General features: G+C 42.1%; 1 protein-coding gene across 2 annotated transcripts in view; it reads left to right on the forward strand.

The window, feature by feature from the left end:
- top2b (DNA topoisomerase II beta) overlaps positions 1 to 17,941 on the forward strand; it is a 135,554-nt gene that overhangs the window by 75,120 nt on the left and 42,493 nt on the right. For both annotated transcript variants that reach the window (XM_077742744.1, XM_077742745.1), the window contains exons 19-22: positions 4,509 to 4,630; positions 6,742 to 6,890; positions 12,747 to 12,978; positions 17,419 to 17,553. In XM_077742744.1, coding sequence (XP_077598870.1) covers positions 4,509 to 4,630; positions 6,742 to 6,890; positions 12,747 to 12,978; positions 17,419 to 17,553 — 638 coding nt within the window. The remainder of the gene's footprint in view (positions 1 to 4,508; positions 4,631 to 6,741; positions 6,891 to 12,746; positions 12,979 to 17,418; positions 17,554 to 17,941) is intronic.

Consider the following 17,941-nt stretch of genomic DNA (forward strand, 5'->3'; position numbering starts at 1 on the left):
GAATGTTCGATTCCCTTGTTCAGTCCATGTTACTGGATCCCTCATTGTCATCTCAGTAGCATAAATCATGCTTAGCAGTGGCTGAGTTAGCTCTGCATAGTTTGGAATCCAGCTCCAACAGTAGTTAGTTAGGCCTAAGAAGGCCATCATTTGCTTTTTTGTCTGCGGTTTCGGACATTGTTGGATAGCTTCTCGTCTTCCATCTCTTAGCTGTCTTCCTTCCTGTAAGACTCAATGTCCCAGGAAGGTGACTGACTCCTGGTAGTACTGCAGTTTTGTCAGTGACGCCTTGTTGCCAGTTCGCTCTAGATGCTTGAATAATCTGATGGATTCTTCTTTATTCTCCTCTTCTGTGGGACTGTCTACCAGTATATCGTCTACATATACTAGGATCTGTGTGGTGTCTTTATGTTCATGTTGACTGATGCATGCTGCGATCTCTTGTGAGAATATTGTAGGGCTGTCACAGAACCCCTGTGGCAGCCTTGTGTATGTGTATTTGATTCCCTCAAACATGAAACCAAACCAGCCTTGGGCCGTTTTGTGTAATGGAATAGAGAAAAATGCATTGCTTAGGTCAATTACTGTAAATAATTTTTGATGTGGTTTTAACTCATTCAACAGTGTATGTGGGTCTGGAACACAGGGTGCTCTTGTTTGCACTGCTGTATTGACCTGTCTTAAATCTTGGACCAATCTCCATTTACCCGTCTCTGCTTTCTTCACGGGAAAGATGGGAGTGTTGCATTCGCTTGTTGGACTTTCAATTAGAATACCTGCTTCGAGCATTTCTTTAATTACTGGTCTGATGCCATCTATAGCATCTGGTTTGAGGGCATATTGTTTGGCTCTTGGTCGGAATGAGGTCTTGGGTTGAATTCTTACCTCCTTTGCTGTGTTCATTTTTCTTACGTCTGCTTTTGATTTGGCCCACAGTGTACTTGGGACTGTAGGGAAATCTTCAGCTTGTAGAAGTATGTAATCTTGTCACGCAGTCAAGTGTGTTCTTGGATTTGCTCGAGTCATCCACTTCAACTTCTGTCTTGTGACTGTCCCATATGAGGTGTTTGTTAGTATGCTGATTGTGGGAGTCTAATGCAACAACGACTCTTCACTTCTGCTCTCCAGGAACTGCACCATGCATCCCAGGTCCTTCCAGGGCCTGTGAGGTTTCCTCTTTATGGACACATGGGGTGTTATATCAAACTCTAGCAGTTTTTTTACTTGACCTGGCAAGTCTACCGTGGCGGCTGCGTCTCCATCTGCTGTTGAATACAGGTACTCCAGTCGAACTAGTTGTGGTCCCAGTCGCTCGAATTGTTTAACAAATCCCGTTCTAGCTTTCCCAAATTTCACAGTGATGTGTAATGGCTAGTGGGTTTGTGCTTGTCCATCCACATGTTCAACTTTGGATTTCAAATGTTTGACTACAGATGAGGGCTCTTGTGTTGTTTAATCCAGGGAGTAGAACGTATGAGGCTCCTCTTGACCTTCAACCACTTGAATCCCTGCTTCCTCCCACCTGTGGACTGGTTTCATGCCATCGTCTGTGGGAATAAGGCTAATTTCCAGTTTACGGAGAAGATCTCTTCCCAGGAGGTTCACAGGACAGTTCTTACTCAGGACGAACTTTGCTTCATGGTTTCGCCCATTTTCATCTGTTACATTTTTTTTTCTTGACTTCCTCAACAGCTCCGTGTGTCCTCCTGCTCCTATCACAGTGATCCACTCCTTCCCTGGTATCAATCCAGGTACGTTATCTTTGATAACTGATTTATCTGCTCCAGTGTCGCATAAAATTTTTACTGGTGTTTGTGTTTGTCCTACCAGTAGGGTGTAGAATGGTTTGTTGTCTTTTTCCCATAGCGTGGACATGATTTCGGTTAAGTCTAACACTTCTGCTGGCGAGCAGGGGGTTTCTTCGTCCTCCCTATCGCTTTCTTCAGTTTCTCTTCAGTGTCAGGCTTCTGTCCCTCTTTCTTCTGGCGTCATTCTCGATATTCGTTTTCAGGGTTATATCGTGGAGGTCTCATGTTCCCGCTGGGTGGAGCCTTGCATTCTCTACTAAAATGTCCCTTTTTACCACAGTTGTAACACCTGTCATCTTTATATGTCCATTTTGATGGGCCTAGTCTTCCTCGACCTCTTCCCTTCCCACGCCCTCGTTGGTAGAACACTTGTGATGAGTCTTGGTCCACCAATGAGGCCATGGCTTGGGTCAGAGCATTAATTCCTGAGCTTGCCTGTTTTTGGCGGTATCTCTCTTCAGCATGAATCACCCACTCCATGAGTTGATTCATGGGCGAGGTTCGGTATGTGATACAGTATTTTTGTACGAAACCTTTGATTTCAGGCTGGAGCCCTTCCAGAAATGTTTGTCTTTGTTGGGCTTGGTACACCCCTTGCTCATTTTGGTCTTCTGGAATCCCACTATGGGTTTTGAAAACTTCCTCAAATCTTGCTCTAAATTTATGAACTCCTTCTCCTGGTTCTTGTCTTGTGGCCCTGATTAACATGGTGTTGGGCGCCAGGTCTCTCGCACTCGGGCCAGGACTCCTTCTACTGACTGCGTTAGGTCATCTGAGTCGTGTGGGTGAACTTTCCCTTGTTTATCTCTTTCATCAAAATTTCCTCTCACTCTGGAAAAGTTGTGTCTCAGACTTATGATGAACGCTCTCCGACTCCATCTTGGGGTAGTTTTCCATGCCATATGCTTTGTTCTTTGAGAGGTGTGGAAGGAGCAGGAGGAACACTGGGTGACCCCCCTCTTTTTGTCCGCACCAGGGGTGCTTGGAATGTTGGGTGTGGAGTGTCTGTGAAGGGGGGCTGGTCGTAAAGTGGGATTCTTGCTGTTGTTTCTTCACCGGGCCCAACAACCACGGCGGCCATTGTGTTTCTTTGTTCAGCCCTTTTGATTTTCTTCTCAGATCTTTGTTCTTCTCGTTTAGTAGCTTGTTCTATCCAAACTTTAATATCTTCTAGCTGCTTACATATTTTTTCTTGCTTTTTTCCTTTGTTTACAGTTTTTTTTAACTTCTAAATTCCTTTGAATAGTTTGCAAAGGTTCCACTAACAACCCCCCCCCCCCCCCCCCCCCCCAACCATTTGCATGGTTCTTTTTGGTCCATTCTCCTATATGGGCGGAATTGTCAGGAAAATGTCTTTGCATGAATTTCACATCATTTGGATATTCTTTACTATTCCCAGAGCCCATTTTAGGTGCTTTTTTCCTCTCGTTCTTTGGTTTTTTATTATTTTTTTTATTTTCTACGCAATGGTCAAGTGTTACGTTATTAAAATATTTCTCTAGGATTTTTTAGGGACGTCCCAACTAATTTATTATCTTTTTAATAACGTTAATATCCTATTTATCCGTCTACGTCGACTTTTTAACCGGTATTCTTTTATTTTGCAAGGCCTGCGCGCGTCACTGCGTACTTCCATTTTTATTATATCTCTATATAATGATTACTTTTTATTTAGCGCTTTTTACTCATCGAGTGCATTATTTTTGGAAGGTTTCCCTTATTTTGAACAATCTGTGAAATCCTTTTCACAAAGGGGGGACTCTAACCCCACCACCATAGGTTTACGCCGCGTCACTGACGCACCTCTTGGAGACACTCTAGTTGGCTAATCCAACTAAGTGTACCATCCGTTGCATACCTTACGTTTCTATTTTAATTTTCTTAACGACATACGTAATTCTCACGTGTATGCATTCCTTATCTCCCACTAATGGAGCGTTTTTCTTCGACTCTTTCACGAATGGAAAAACAGGATTTTCACAGCCTTGTTATACATACATTTTTAAATGCACTTACCGTCTGTCTGCCTCCTCTTTCTCCGCCGGGTTCCTTTCTTCAAACGGGCCGCGATCGACCGAAAAGGCCCCCTCTTTTAAAGTAAGAGGGGTGACGTCAGTAATTCTCGGCTTTCAGTCCACCGCAGTCCGAGAAATTCAGAAATGAATCTCCGGGATTTTCGGCACCAGAAAATGTCAGGTTTAAGACCATATACATTCAATAATATCGGAGCAGAGGAAACACACAGCCAGTCGTGATGGGAATTTAAACCACTTCATATGAAGGAGGACGCCAGAATAGCCAGAGCAGAAAGATGGTCTATCTTCCTGAATGACCGTTTGGAATTCCTGGCAACTCCCTACAAACAACCTGGTTTTATTAGCACAGGATCATGTGACGGAGACAAACTTAAGGCGGGAAAGTACACAAAGAAATGGGGGTTTCGTGATAGATAGCACCCCCCCTAACTAAAAGAGGTCGTGACGGGAGTTACCACTAGGTCGTGCAAAATTCTATTACAGTGACTACACTATATAAAACAAAATACATAATAATAATAAGCATAAAATACATTCATACTTCACATTAATAATGACATTTCATCATAATTATTCATATGTACGCTGACATATTGACTCCCTCTTTGTTTATTTTACTTTGCCAGTAACTAATCTGAATATTTCCTGTTTGTTTTTCTTTTAGGCTTAAAGCCTGGCCAGAGAAAAGTGCTTTTCACTTGCTTAAAGAGGAATGATAAAAGGGAGGTGAAAGTTGCGCAGCTGGCTGGTTCAGTAGCAGAGATGTCAGCTTACCATCATGGGGAGGTAGTATTATGACTGTAAATACCAAAGGAATGACAAAAATTATTCTTCTGTCTCCACTGCTGTATTTTAATATTTTTGTAATGATCAGTCTTATTCTGTAATGGTATAATGTACGCAGAATGCTAATCAGAACAAGTAACATCATCACTAGATGTGATTTATTTCAGCCAGAAGGCATATTGTCACTCACCTTGTTTTCCCCCAGTATATTGTACTTATATAAAGTACACCCCATAAAAAATAGGATACATGGGTACCTCTACTTATGATTGAATGTATATTAATGAAAAATCACGAAACCTTTTATATGCAAATTACAGTTATAAGAAGGAAGACAACTTCAAAGTTACGCACTCAAACATGCCCCAAAACGTAAACACATTTCTTGCATCCGTTATATTATTTTGAAAGTGTCATGGTAGAGTTGTTTGCCGCATGACACCCAATACTACGCTGACTTATTATTAAGTGTTTCCCAATACCTTCCTGGCCTCCTATTGGCTGTTTCAAAACAACACCAAACCCTGCTCCAATAATATGTTGTGTGTCAAGTTTCGTTCGCCGTCACATAATTCTAACAGGATTTTTTTTTTGTTTTTTCGGGTACGGTTGAACCAACTCATTTGTCGTCCATAGCGCACATCCTCGTGAAAGTTGCGAGGGTTGCCAGAACCTATTCCTGTCGACTTCAGGTGAAAGGCAGACTACACCATATACTTGTCGTGAGTCAGTCGTAGGGCACACAGAGATACAATCGACGTTTCACTCTCACAATCATACCACGACCAGCGGGAAGCAAACCCATGTCTGCCTGCACCGAAGTCAGACGAGCGAAACTTTATACCATCTATTAAAAAACTTTTTTTAAAATTATTATTTAGAATTATTGTTGCGAATGAAATGAAGCACACCCTGATGTCCATTGAAGAAAAGCAAAATATGTTAAAAAATAAGTGGTATCGAGACTCAAATCACATTGAGAGACGTGTTTACCAAGTTGTTGCTAAAGTCCCTAACCATGGCCACTTGGAGTCCAGTTTCTGATAAATGTTTACCAGTGAAGGTCAAGTTTTGCATCAAACGGTTTTTGCTCATGCAATAAGGCTATAAGCAGTTGTCTGACTTGTAAATTGAGGAGTTACCTAGTATTTTCCAAAAATGCATTGCACGACTTCTCGGAAGCTTCTGTTTGCTGTATAGGGTGATAAATCATAAAGACCGATTTGACCCACAAGGTCAGATATCAATAGATAATGCCTGTGTGCTCTATAAAATCACGCTGTAATTAAAGTTCTAAATGTCTCAACCAACTGGCAGTGTGCCTGATCTCTGAATTACACATTATCTTTTTTATTAATGTTTTTCTGTTTTATAATTGTTTGCATATTTAATGTTCACCCCTTTTATTAATTGTCACATATTCCTACCTTTTTGGGCTCATGTTCCCCTTCTGCGCTACCTCTTCAGAAATAATTGACTCTGTCACTGTATCTCCTGCAATTTCTTTCTCCCCTATGCAAAGGTGTAACAGTCTCTGCATCTTGTCATTTAGTGAGAAGCTCTTTTTATTTACAGATAGCCCATGTGAAGGAGTCATGTCTTTTAATGTTTCCTTCTGCTTCAATGTTTTGAGGGCAGATGGGTTACGGCCGTATTGCTTTTTAATTTCAATCAACCACATGCCAGATTTTTCTTTAACATCTTTTGTTTTTTCTTCAATGGATATCAGCGTGCGCTTCATTTCATTTGCAACAATAATTCTAAATACATTTTAAAAATTGTTTTTATAATAGATGGTATATAGGTCCACTCGTCTGACTTTGGTGCAGGCAGACACGAGTTTGCTTCCAGCTGTATTTAAGTCCATGTAGCAAATTATAGAATTTAGAATGTAAATTGCTGCTCTACATACAAATCAAGTTTGGAGCCAATTAATTTTGTAAGTAGAGGTACCACTGTATGTAATTTATCTCACCATTTTTCTGTCTTGATCCAATTTGCTTTATTTCATTTTTCAAATTATTTATTCAACAAAATAATGTAGAACTATTGAATTTTATACTTGAGAAATTATGGTAGCGTTTGTATTCACCATTAATTTCTCTTTTTAGCAAGCGCTCATGATGACCATCGTCAACTTGGCTCAAAACTTTGTGGGCAGTAACAACGTAAACATTCTACAGCCACTTGGTCAGTTTGGTACGCGTATCAATGGTGGCAAAGATGCTGCCAGCCCTCGTTATATCTTCACCATGCTTAGGTAATGCCATTATTTTAATTCATGTCATTTTAGGCAATCAATCTGTCAATACTCAGTATCAGCACCTGATATGGATTTTTGGACAGTATCAGTTACAAGATTGGACTATTTCCAGTAGCCGCATGTGTTTTCTGTTCCATCAAACTTATCGGCTGCTTAAATCAAACCATTCGGCAAAACAATACTGCATAAAAATATTAAGAATAAACAATCTTAATTGATTTTTTGTTCAAGCTTTTCAAAGATAAACTTTAGCTGCAACTGAAACACAGAAAATTGTAGAACAAAACTCAGCTTCTTAAAAACACCAAAGAACACACACCATAAACAGATGTCAGCTTAGGATATGGGACATGGCACCGGAAAAGACATATTTACAACACCCTAGTCCAGTGCTTCTTAAATAGTGGGGCGCGCCCCCGGGGGGCGCGGTGCGATACCTGGGGGGGGGCGCGTGTAACCCTGAGGAACAGGATTTTATTTGGGCGTACTAGTATAAAGTGTAATTGCGCATCCACAACAGTAGCTGGCAGTGGCGCTCTCATTGTTACTTCTGTCATGTTTGTGAGAGTGCAACATTTCACATGTTGTACCTATAACACTTTTATAAATTGATTTTATTTATAGTCACGGTGGGAAGTGGGGGGGGGGGCGAATAGTTTTCTTCTTGCTAGGGGGGGCCTAACAGAAAATAATTGAGAAGCACTGCCCTAGTCAGATGGAACGTTTCCCAACAATTTTTCCAGTCCCGTTTAATTTGAGACAGGTAAAATTTTGGCGAGCTACTGATTTGTGGATTGGTGCAATACATTCATTGTCGAATGGGGCCAATCCTCTTGGGTTTTGCTGGCATCTTGCTCCGCCACTAACATCCAATTGTTAGATACTATCGTAATAACTGAAGTCATCCTAAACTACTGATGGGTCACCATGGGTTATACGAACCAGAGGGTCAGGAGGCCAGTGGTGTCCCATTCGTTGGAGATTGCGGTGTCATAGGAGCCACATCCGTCTGATTGGAGATCGCCCAACTGGAGTATGATGTACACATGTGGATCGCTCCTTCGAAAAATAACAAGAGAACAATTAGAAAACAAAAACGTCCTGTACCCCACTTCCCTCTCTTAGAAGCCCAGTCCAGACCAGGAACTATGTCCAGGAACTGTGTCTTGTTTATGTAGATGTATGTGACCTGTCCCCGGGAGAATCAAAGGCCTCCTGTGGGCGATCACGCGCAGCTGCAGCAGCCTCCTGTACCTATGATGAAATACTAAATACAAGAGATTGCAGTTGAGACAAATATGCTGTGTGTGAGGGATTGGGTAACGGAACCTCTTCAGATGAGGCAAAATTTGTGGTTTTGTTGATGGTTTGACGAATAGAGAGTATAGCCAATGGAAGAGCTTGGAGCCAAGACAATGACTGCTGCCGAGCCATCCCTGGCACAGGGTACGCTTCCAGCCAATGAGAGAATGAGTCTACAATTACCAGAATGTATCTTTTCCTGCTTACTCGTATCCCTGTCCGTGAAGTCAATGGTGATCTCATCTCAGCCGCTGGCTACAGGGCTGGTTGATTTTTTTTTTTTATTTACAAATAGCCCATGTGAAGGAGTCATGTCGTTTAATGTTTCCTTCTGCTTGTGAGGGCAGATGGGTTACGGCCATATTGCTTTTTAATTTCAGTCAACCTCATGCCAGTTATTTTTTAACATCTTTTGTTTTTCTTCAATGGATATCAGGGTGCGCTTCATTTCATTCGCAACAATAATTTTAAATACATTTTAAAAACCGTTTTTAAATTGATGGTATAAAGGTCCCTCGTCTGACTTCGGTGCAGGCAGTCACGAGTTTGCTAACCGCTGTATTTAAGTGAGTGAATGAATGATTTCCACATGTGATAAACAGTCAACAGTCACCCAGTGGCCAGAGTTTCAGGCTCAATACGTGACCAATAGACCGTTGCGACCTCTGGTTCTTGTTGCAAAGGACACATCAACCAGTGTCCACATGTTCGTATAGGTTGTGAACACGGAATCTTTGCACCATTTGGTAAAGTCAATGAGAGAGGTGAGACAACTGGAGGCGAGCGGGATGTTCAAAGATGAGTGTGATGCCCCTGTGTCCACCAAAGCTGATGATTGTACATCGTTGACTTTCATGTGAAGCATTGGGTCTGCTGTACCACTGCTTCTTGATCCTCTCAGGCACCCCTATTCAGAGTATGAAGGATCCCATGGACCACAGGGATCAGCTCCGTCCTTGTAATAATGTCCAGGTGACTGAGTTGTTTGCTGGGGCTGCCATGGTCTGACAGTGCCTCTCCCTCCGTATAGGCCGCCGTTGCTGTGGTGGGCCATAATGCTGTGCCAGCAGTTGCTGCGGGAACGGTTGCTGCTGTTAATGCTGTTGGCTGGGACAAACATGTGCTCAGTGACCAATACCGCCACACACAAAACAGTTGCCTTGTTGGCCTTGTCCAGAGTACCCTCTTCCCTGGTCACCAGAGAAACCACGCTCGCGACCACCGTATCCACGATAGAACTGACCAACATTTTGGGCCCCATCATAACCCTGGAACATCTGGGCCGAATGCCCTGTCTTGTCCTGTTTATATTGTTTGGCTTTATGTAATTTGGAAAGTTGGGAGTTTTAAAAGGGCAGAAGTCAACTTTTGTGATTCTTTTTTTTTTTCTTTGACCTTTTCTTCATCATACATCTTACAATGGCAACTCAGGTGACGTTTAAATCGAAGTCCGTCACCTGTCGAAAAATCTTGGTCCTTCTTCAATTCCCTTTTCACAGGTTCCGGAAGACCCTGCCGCTAGATGAGCTCGATCTAGCACGTTAATTCTGTTTGTCGCCATTCCCAGTGGAAGTTTCAACTGTGGTCCGAGCTTTCAGGAAGGCAGAAATTACTGATTCGATTAATGACGACCTTGGTGAGATTCCCACCTGTTCAACTTGAGTTATTATGCTATTGCTGTGTCACGAAAATACTAATACTTTAACTTTATTCGAAAATAAAAAAAACTTTATTCATGTTGGGAGTGAAAGGATTTGTCAGAAAGCAGATTTGTAATCTATTGATAAAGTTTGGCTGACCTATCTGACTGTTTTGTTGAAATTCCCTTTAGTGCAGTACCATCTATTGGATGCAAAATGAAAACGCTAACCTCTACTGTAGACCCATATAATGCAGTGCGGTAGACCAGTGTAATGCGGAGCGGTGAACCTTTAAATGTGATACCTCTTGTGTGTGTCAAATACAGAAATAGCACTCGTTACTGACACTGCACCTCTAAATGCGGTGTGCAATATAGTCGTGAAAATACGGTATTTAAATTGTTTTATATATAAATTATAATTAGAAATTAATACATTACAGTCTATTGGTATGTTTATACTTATATTCAATAAATATACTTTTTGATGATTGGACATTAGCATGTAAAGAAATAATTTATAATAGGAGTGACCCTACTTTTCGATTTTTCAATTATTGCGGGCATGTCTGGTCTACATTAATCGCAATATTTGAGGGATTACTGTAACGCCTCAGCTAACCCGAACCCCGCCCCTTCACACTTACATTCGGACATCAGTCACGTCTGCCTTTTCACTCTATGGATGAGTTGGAACTTCAAATTGCTACCAACAGCTTTGTTAGGTACTGCAACATTATTCTTATCACGGAAACATGGCTACACCAGCATATCCCAGACGCTGCGCTATCGCTAGCTAGCCGTACGCTTTTTCGGAACGATCGTTCCAAAGAACTAACAGGAAAAAGCAAAGGCGGTGGACGTTGCATGTTCATTCATAATGAATGGTGTTGTGACAGCAAGATCATAGACTCACTGTTGTGGAGCTATTTGAATACAATGCAGGCCATACTATCTACAGAGGTAGCTAACGGTCATCATAATAACGGCTATCTATATACCTCCAAATGTGAACGTCAACACGGCTCTCGACCTCCTGCTAACGGCTGTAAACAAACAACAGCTCGACCACCTTGATGGGGTCTTTATTGTCGCTGGTGACATCAACAAAGCATGTTTAAAGACTGCTCTACCCAAGTTTATCCAATATGTCAAATGCAATACGAGAGAAGACAAAATTCTCGACCATGTCTACTCGAACATCAAACATGCCTATAACGCAGCTCCTCTGCCACATCTAGCTGGATCAGACCATCTCTGCATATCTCTCATCCCTACTTACACCCCACTTCGGACGCAAAGAAGGCCAAAAATAAAGATAATAAAAACTTGGCCCCAGGACGCCTTTTCTCAGCTGCAGGACTGTTTTTCCCGCACCAACTGGGAACCTTTCGAACACAACGACCTCCTGGACTATACGGAAACTGTACTCTCCTACATCAGAAACTGCATTGACAACGTTACTACAGACAAACTGATACGGGTTTTTCCTAACCAAAAACCCTGGATGACCAAGGAGACACAAGCACTCATCAAATGCCGTAACACCGCCTTGAGATCGGGGGACAAGAGAAAGTAGAGCTGCCAGAGCAGAGCTGAAAAGAGGCATAAAGAAGGCCAAGGCAGCATATTCTAAGAAAATCGAGGAGCACTTCAAAGAAAATAACCCAAAGAATATGTGGTAGGGAATACGACATATTACTAACTACAATAACAATTATATGTCTGTAAACGCGGATGCCTCACTAGCGGAGGAACTGAACCATTTCTTTGCCCGCTTTGAGACTGACAAATCAGACCCAGTGTCAACACTCCCACTACCACCCTGCAACATTACACTGGAGTTTCAGGAACAGGAAGTGAGACTGGAAATGCAGTCTGTGAACACCAGGAAGGCTGCTGGACCAGACGGAATACCTGGCAAGGTGCTCAAAGCCTGTGCTGAACAGCTGGCTGCAGTCTTCATGGACATTTTCAATCGTTCCTTGCAACAATCCATCGTTCCAGCCTGCCTGAAATCTGCCACCATCATTCCTGTCCCCAAAAAGCCAACCATCGACAGCCTGAATGATTACAGGCATGTTGCTCTCACGCCTGTGATCATGAAGTGCTTTGAAAATTTGGTCGCCCGCCACATCAGGAATACAATCCCCCCCCCCCTCAGTTGACCCTCACCAATTATGTGAGGATGCTTTTCATTGACTATAGCTCAGCCTTTAACACCATAAAGCCGGACATTCTGAAGGACAAACTCCCACCTTGGAGTATCCTCTTCAATCTGCTGCTGGATAAAGAACTTCTTGACAAACCAACCACAAACTGTTAGACTGGGTCCACACCTATCTTACTCCATTACACTGAGCACTGTCTCACCACAAGGCTGTGTACTGAGTCCCCTTCTGTGCTCCTTGTACACATACGACTGTACACCAGCCCATCAGTCAAACTCCATCATCAAATTTGCCGATGACACCACTGTGATCGGACTCATCTCAGTCGGGGAGAGTCGGGTTACAGAGATGAGGTCGACAAACTCTCTATGGTGATCGGCGAACAATCTTACACTATCAATGTCACTGTCCTAATACTGCTAAAGGTTTTTTTTATAATGATCTTTCCTTTGCTTAACCAATAATATAAACTTAATTTATTTTATTGGGTTCATATATGTGTAACTAATGACCCGGTTGTATTTCTTTCTTTTAGTGTCCACGGCACCAATTTTTTGCCCCTGATTCTGTGTTATGTTCCATAAAAATGCATTACGATTTTAAGTTCATTAGAAAAGTTTAGTATCTATTCATTCAATATATTCTGTGATGCATAGTGATCAATCAATGTTTGTTTTAGTTTATGTTAATTACCTCAAAAACCAAATATTCTGACTGATAACCTTGTCCCAATTCCTTTAGTCCTCTTGCCAAGCTGTTATTTCCGGCCGTGGACTCCAACTTGCTGAAATTCCTCTATGATGATAACCAGAAGGTGGAGCCTGAGTGGTACATTCCCATCATTCCAATGGTGCTTGTAAATGGTGCAGAGGGAATTGGAACAGGTTGGGCATGTAAGATTCCCAACTACGACCCCCGCGAGATTGTCAATAACATCAGCCGGATGCTAAACAACCAAGAGGCCCAGGCAATGGTAAACTACTAAGATAATTACTGTATTTAACTGCACAATTACAGCTGATGTTGCATTATATATGTGTGATGGAGAGTTGAGTATATATTCAGCAATATTAACCCAATGTATCACCAAAGTCTCATTTTTTGAACCACTTTATCTTCATTAGGGCCGCAGGGGGTGCTGGAGTCTATCCCAGCTGACTTTGGAGGTGGGGGACACCTTGAATCGTTCGCCAGCCGATCGCAAGGCACAAGGAGACAGTTGCGCCACCGGCGCGCCCGTATAACCAATATTTACCAGCAAAATACTCGGGACAGAGCTTGATACTCTCTCATTGTGGAGTCTTATGTCCGATTCACACTTGTGACTTGTGATAGATCTGAAAATACAACTTCAGGAGCAGGTTAAGAAAGAGTGAGATCATAGGTTTATTACCAAACTGCAAAGTGGAGAGTTAGAGCTCTAACATTGGAGTCCTGTTAAGTGTGATGTCCTTACAACTCCTCCTGAACGAACAGTTGGTCCGTCTTTATATAGGAACACGGTAATATTTCTAAGACAGCGATGTAGGAGAAAGTTGATTTAAACAAACTTTAGGCTGATATGGTTAGACATTTGCAGGGCTAAGTTGTATACAAACACAATATTTTTTATAGCTCACACAAAATGCCGCTGCCTATCTTACATCGTGTATTTCAAACAAACAATTACTTAGTGAGTTGGCAAATCTTACAATACAAGCAAACAATTGCAATGCCAGCTAGTTAGCCTTTCTTACATTTCGCGAAGCGAGCAAACAATTGCGAGACCAGCTAATTAGTCTATCTTGCATTCCACGGTCTTAACAAACATTAGTAAAACCAGTTTGGCCTGTCTATCTTACATTCTAGGATCTTAATAAACAATTGTAAAACCAGTTTGGCCACCTGGCTCGACATGAACAAACAATTATTAAGCCAGTTGGCTAAGTCTGTCCCACAGCTTTGACTGGAAGGGCATCTAGCGTAAAAAAACGTGTGGAAAATCTGAATCCAATAATGACGGTTTGGGGGCGTCGCTGTGGGTGAGTGGTTAGCGCGTCATTTCTGGGGTCCTGGGTTTGAATCCAGATCAATCCACCTATGTGTTCTTAGCTATAAGTTTGAGGATTTCGAATTCAGCTGCGATAGGCTCCAGCTCCCCCCGCGAACCTCTTGAGAGGGAGATTCCGACTTACCACTTTTTGCCTCGCTTTCACCTTCACTTTGAACCTATTATGGATGTTTGCTTTTGTCTCCCCTTCAAAATCTTACGAAAAAGACGCACACACAAATGTTCTCACAATAGGATAACGCACGGCCACTTGCCAACGTGTCCGGCCGCCTCTTTTCCATGTAATCAGAAAACTCCTGCCACTACGCTAACTTGTACTGGATTTCCTTTTGTAGCGAGGCGATTCCCCCTTTCCCACCTCCTTCTCGCCACTGAGTTCCCGCGACACCTTCGTTACCGTATCGTCAGTTCTTACTGGTGGTCCGCGGCAAGGTCGTTCACATCTGCCTCGTCAACCAAACGACCTTCCAAGAGATACAATTTCATTAATGACAATGGGTTCATTCATTTAAATCAGTATCTGCCGTTTTCAGCCGTTCAAAGTATCTCTCAGCGATGGAAGCTGGCCATAATTTCAATTAACGTGGTCTTTCCAAAATTCACTAAAGTTTTGGTTTGTGTTATCTGTCACATTGAAGCATTTATTGAATAAATGCTTTGTTCACAGTTTCTTAATGTTTAAAATTACTTGTTGGTCAATCCAATGGAGGAGTGGCGTGATGGTTTGGTTGTAGGTAGAGAACCTTGATGAAATTGTATTCATCAAGAATTTCCGCTCGAGACCAAGAGGGTGACCAGGAGACATTTCAATTGCAGGGTTTTCTTGGTCAAATACATTTTGACTGCCGAAGCACAGATTAACCCAATCTGTGAAGAAATGACGCGTTCTCCATGATTTAGGATTAGCGCACCCATATACCTTGGATTTTTTCTTTTGAGATATTTTGTCTCTTGAAAGGATGTGTGGTCTCCGGGCGGTACACCAGCAATGGCTTGATCTTACAGTCACTGCTGGCATTAGGTTAGGTTAGAACATTATTTCATCTCGTATTCGGGAAATGTCTGTTAATGTAGCAAGACAGACACAGGACACACAAGACATTGTAGACCTACGTAAGAAACTGGATCCACACACAGGAAGTCCATAAGGTGGGGACCTTCTGGAGACTGAGACGTAGGTTACCACGCAGTCTTTCAGTAGTCTGGAGGTTTTAAAGATCATCTTCCTTGCCTAGATCCTCCTAAACTGTCCCATCACCTAATCAGCAGCAGTGGAGAGGCCAATGGGGGGCTTCAAAGCACCGGCAGGTCCTCCATCTGACCGGGGAGATATCTCACGCTCCCATAACAATGATGGAATGCTCGGTCTGGAGCGTTGCCTCTTCTCCTGGCACTATCGTCCACGGCTTACAGCTGATGCTGCGTGCAGGGCAGAGGAAGCACAGCTGAACGGCTCCAAAGACGTCTAGGACTAGCACAAAGAAACCAAGCCACTCGATGGGTGGTGCCGAGTCGCAAAGGCCGCAGAACAGCAAAGCAAAAAGCAAGATATATGGGAAATCATTATGAAATACCAAAATGCAATTAAACCGAGCAAGAGTGGACGGAGCTACCGCTACTGGGTGCCACTCGAGCGGCGCCATCTTGGTTGCAGTATTAAAAAAGGATACGGAAACAAGAAAAAGACGTAGTGATAAAATTGGAACCACACAAGAAGTCTTCCACAAGATGGGGAACCTAGGGGGCAATTAGGAATAAGTTAGATGTGAAGTGACTTTCTGTACCACCAACTCATTCAATATCTGGTGGTGACCTTATATAAGGGTCACTGATACAAATTGTAGTTTCTTTGCATTCAGGATGTCTCAATACTAATGAATCAATCAAATGTGTATTTCCTGGGTTAGATATGTATGCATAATTAATGGGTCTATTACAGTAATCTCCGATTATCGCGTCTTCACTTCACGCAAATTCACTACTTCGCAATTATTTTCCGCTATTAGTTATTTAGGAAAATGAATAAATAAATAAAAATAAAAATGTGAAAATCGATGCTGGAACTCGTAAGATGAAGCCACTTTTGCTACTAGGACTTAGCACTGAAGAAGAAAAAAGAAGTTATAATAGGGGTCTATATTAACACAATATACGAGGGATTACAGTGAACCCTCGCTACTTCGCGTTCCACTTATTGCTGCCTGCAGAGCTTCGCGGATTTTTTTCAGGAAAAATTTTTTTTTAAAGATATTAAATTAAAATTATAAATTACATAGTCCTACAGGGTGTGGAAACAAAATATTCAATTAGAATTAGTAATTTTATCATTTTATAAATTCTAAAACACAAAAAAATGCACGTGTGCGCAAAGCATCATGGGGGATCACGGCCGCGTCACTTCTGCATCACGGCGTTTCACTTCCGCATCACGGGCATAAACATAACCTGATTGGCCAGCTGAATGCTCATTGAATATACTCGACTCCCCATTGGCCCATTTAGCACGGATGCCCATTCTCAGTCCACGCCTATCTTGTGCTATACAGTACGCTTGTTGCCAAGTTAAGCGTAAGTTTTGTGAAGCCCTTCGTGATGCCTCCCAAACACTTTCCATGCACTGGTTATTTGGATCCGTAATTGTAGGGCAAAGCAAATCAGCCAGGATGGTAACTTAATCCGAAGTAAGGCTAAATCTTTGTTTGATGCCATGGTGCATGCGAGTGGTGAGATGACCAAGTCGGCGAGTGAGGAGGCAGAGGAGCCTGCTGCCGACGACGACTCTGACGACGCTGACGAAGGTGGCCTTACTTTACATAATTTGCAGGACCTCTTTAATACAGCCAAAGACCTCCCAAGAAAGGCCAAAGAAATGGACGATAACATGGTGAGGGGAGTTGAGTTCACCAATCTCATCGATGAAGTCATGGCTGTTTACAAGCGCATCCTCACCGACAAAAAAAAAACAACGTTCCCAACTCCCCATAACAATGTTTTTTACGCGCCGCCAAAGAACTGGGGAAGATCCATCCTGACTGTATGATGTTTTTGAATTTCTGAGTTTTCTGAATAAAAGTTTACATTTATTACATATGCAGTATTTTTTTTGTATGCACTAACATAACACCTGCATTCTAATGTGGAATAAAACACCTGAATGAACAACATATTAGCCTGGTGGTGGTTTTGGTCACGTGTTATACGTTTCTATAAGCGTTTTTTTTTTTTTTTTTAATGGCGCCCGGCTACTTCGCGGTTTCACCCTTCTGCGGGAGTGTCCCGGTCCCCATTAACCGCGATAAGCGATGGTTCACTGTACTGTATTTCCTTCCTTTTATGTATTGTCAAACTTGTGTTTCCTAATAGCTTCCCAGTTACAAAAATTTCAAAGGAGTGATTCATGAACTTGGTCCAAACCAATACCTGGTCAGTGGAGAGTTGTCAGTCCTTGACAAAAACACCATCGAGATCACTGAACTCCCCATACGTACATGGACACAGGTATAGTCAGGCTCATTTGTCTACTTTGTGTATTGTTCTTTAAATTTTCTCAGATTGGGAGAACTATGGTATTTTTTGACAATTAAATTGGGTATGTATTAATTTTGAATTGTTTTTTACTTTTGCGAACGGCATTTAGGTAGTGGATAAGAAGCAAATTACTTTCATTCTTCACCAGCTTCCGTACATCGACATTTTTTTATGTTAAGTATCCAGATCAAAAATGTTCATAAAAATGTCAAAATTCACGCTCAAAGTTGCAAGCGAAAGACAGGAGATGAAAAATTGTGGAAATCAGGGCAACGCTTCTTCTTTGCTGGTGAGTTGGGTGGCACTCAGCACTGAAGAGGAAAAAAAATTCACCATAGAATAAAAATGACACGAATAA

The sequence above is a fragment of the Stigmatopora nigra genome, chromosome 21 (assembly GCF_051989575.1).
Source record: "Stigmatopora nigra isolate UIUO_SnigA chromosome 21, RoL_Snig_1.1, whole genome shotgun sequence".
Taxonomy (NCBI): Eukaryota; Metazoa; Chordata; class Actinopteri; order Syngnathiformes; family Syngnathidae; genus Stigmatopora; species Stigmatopora nigra.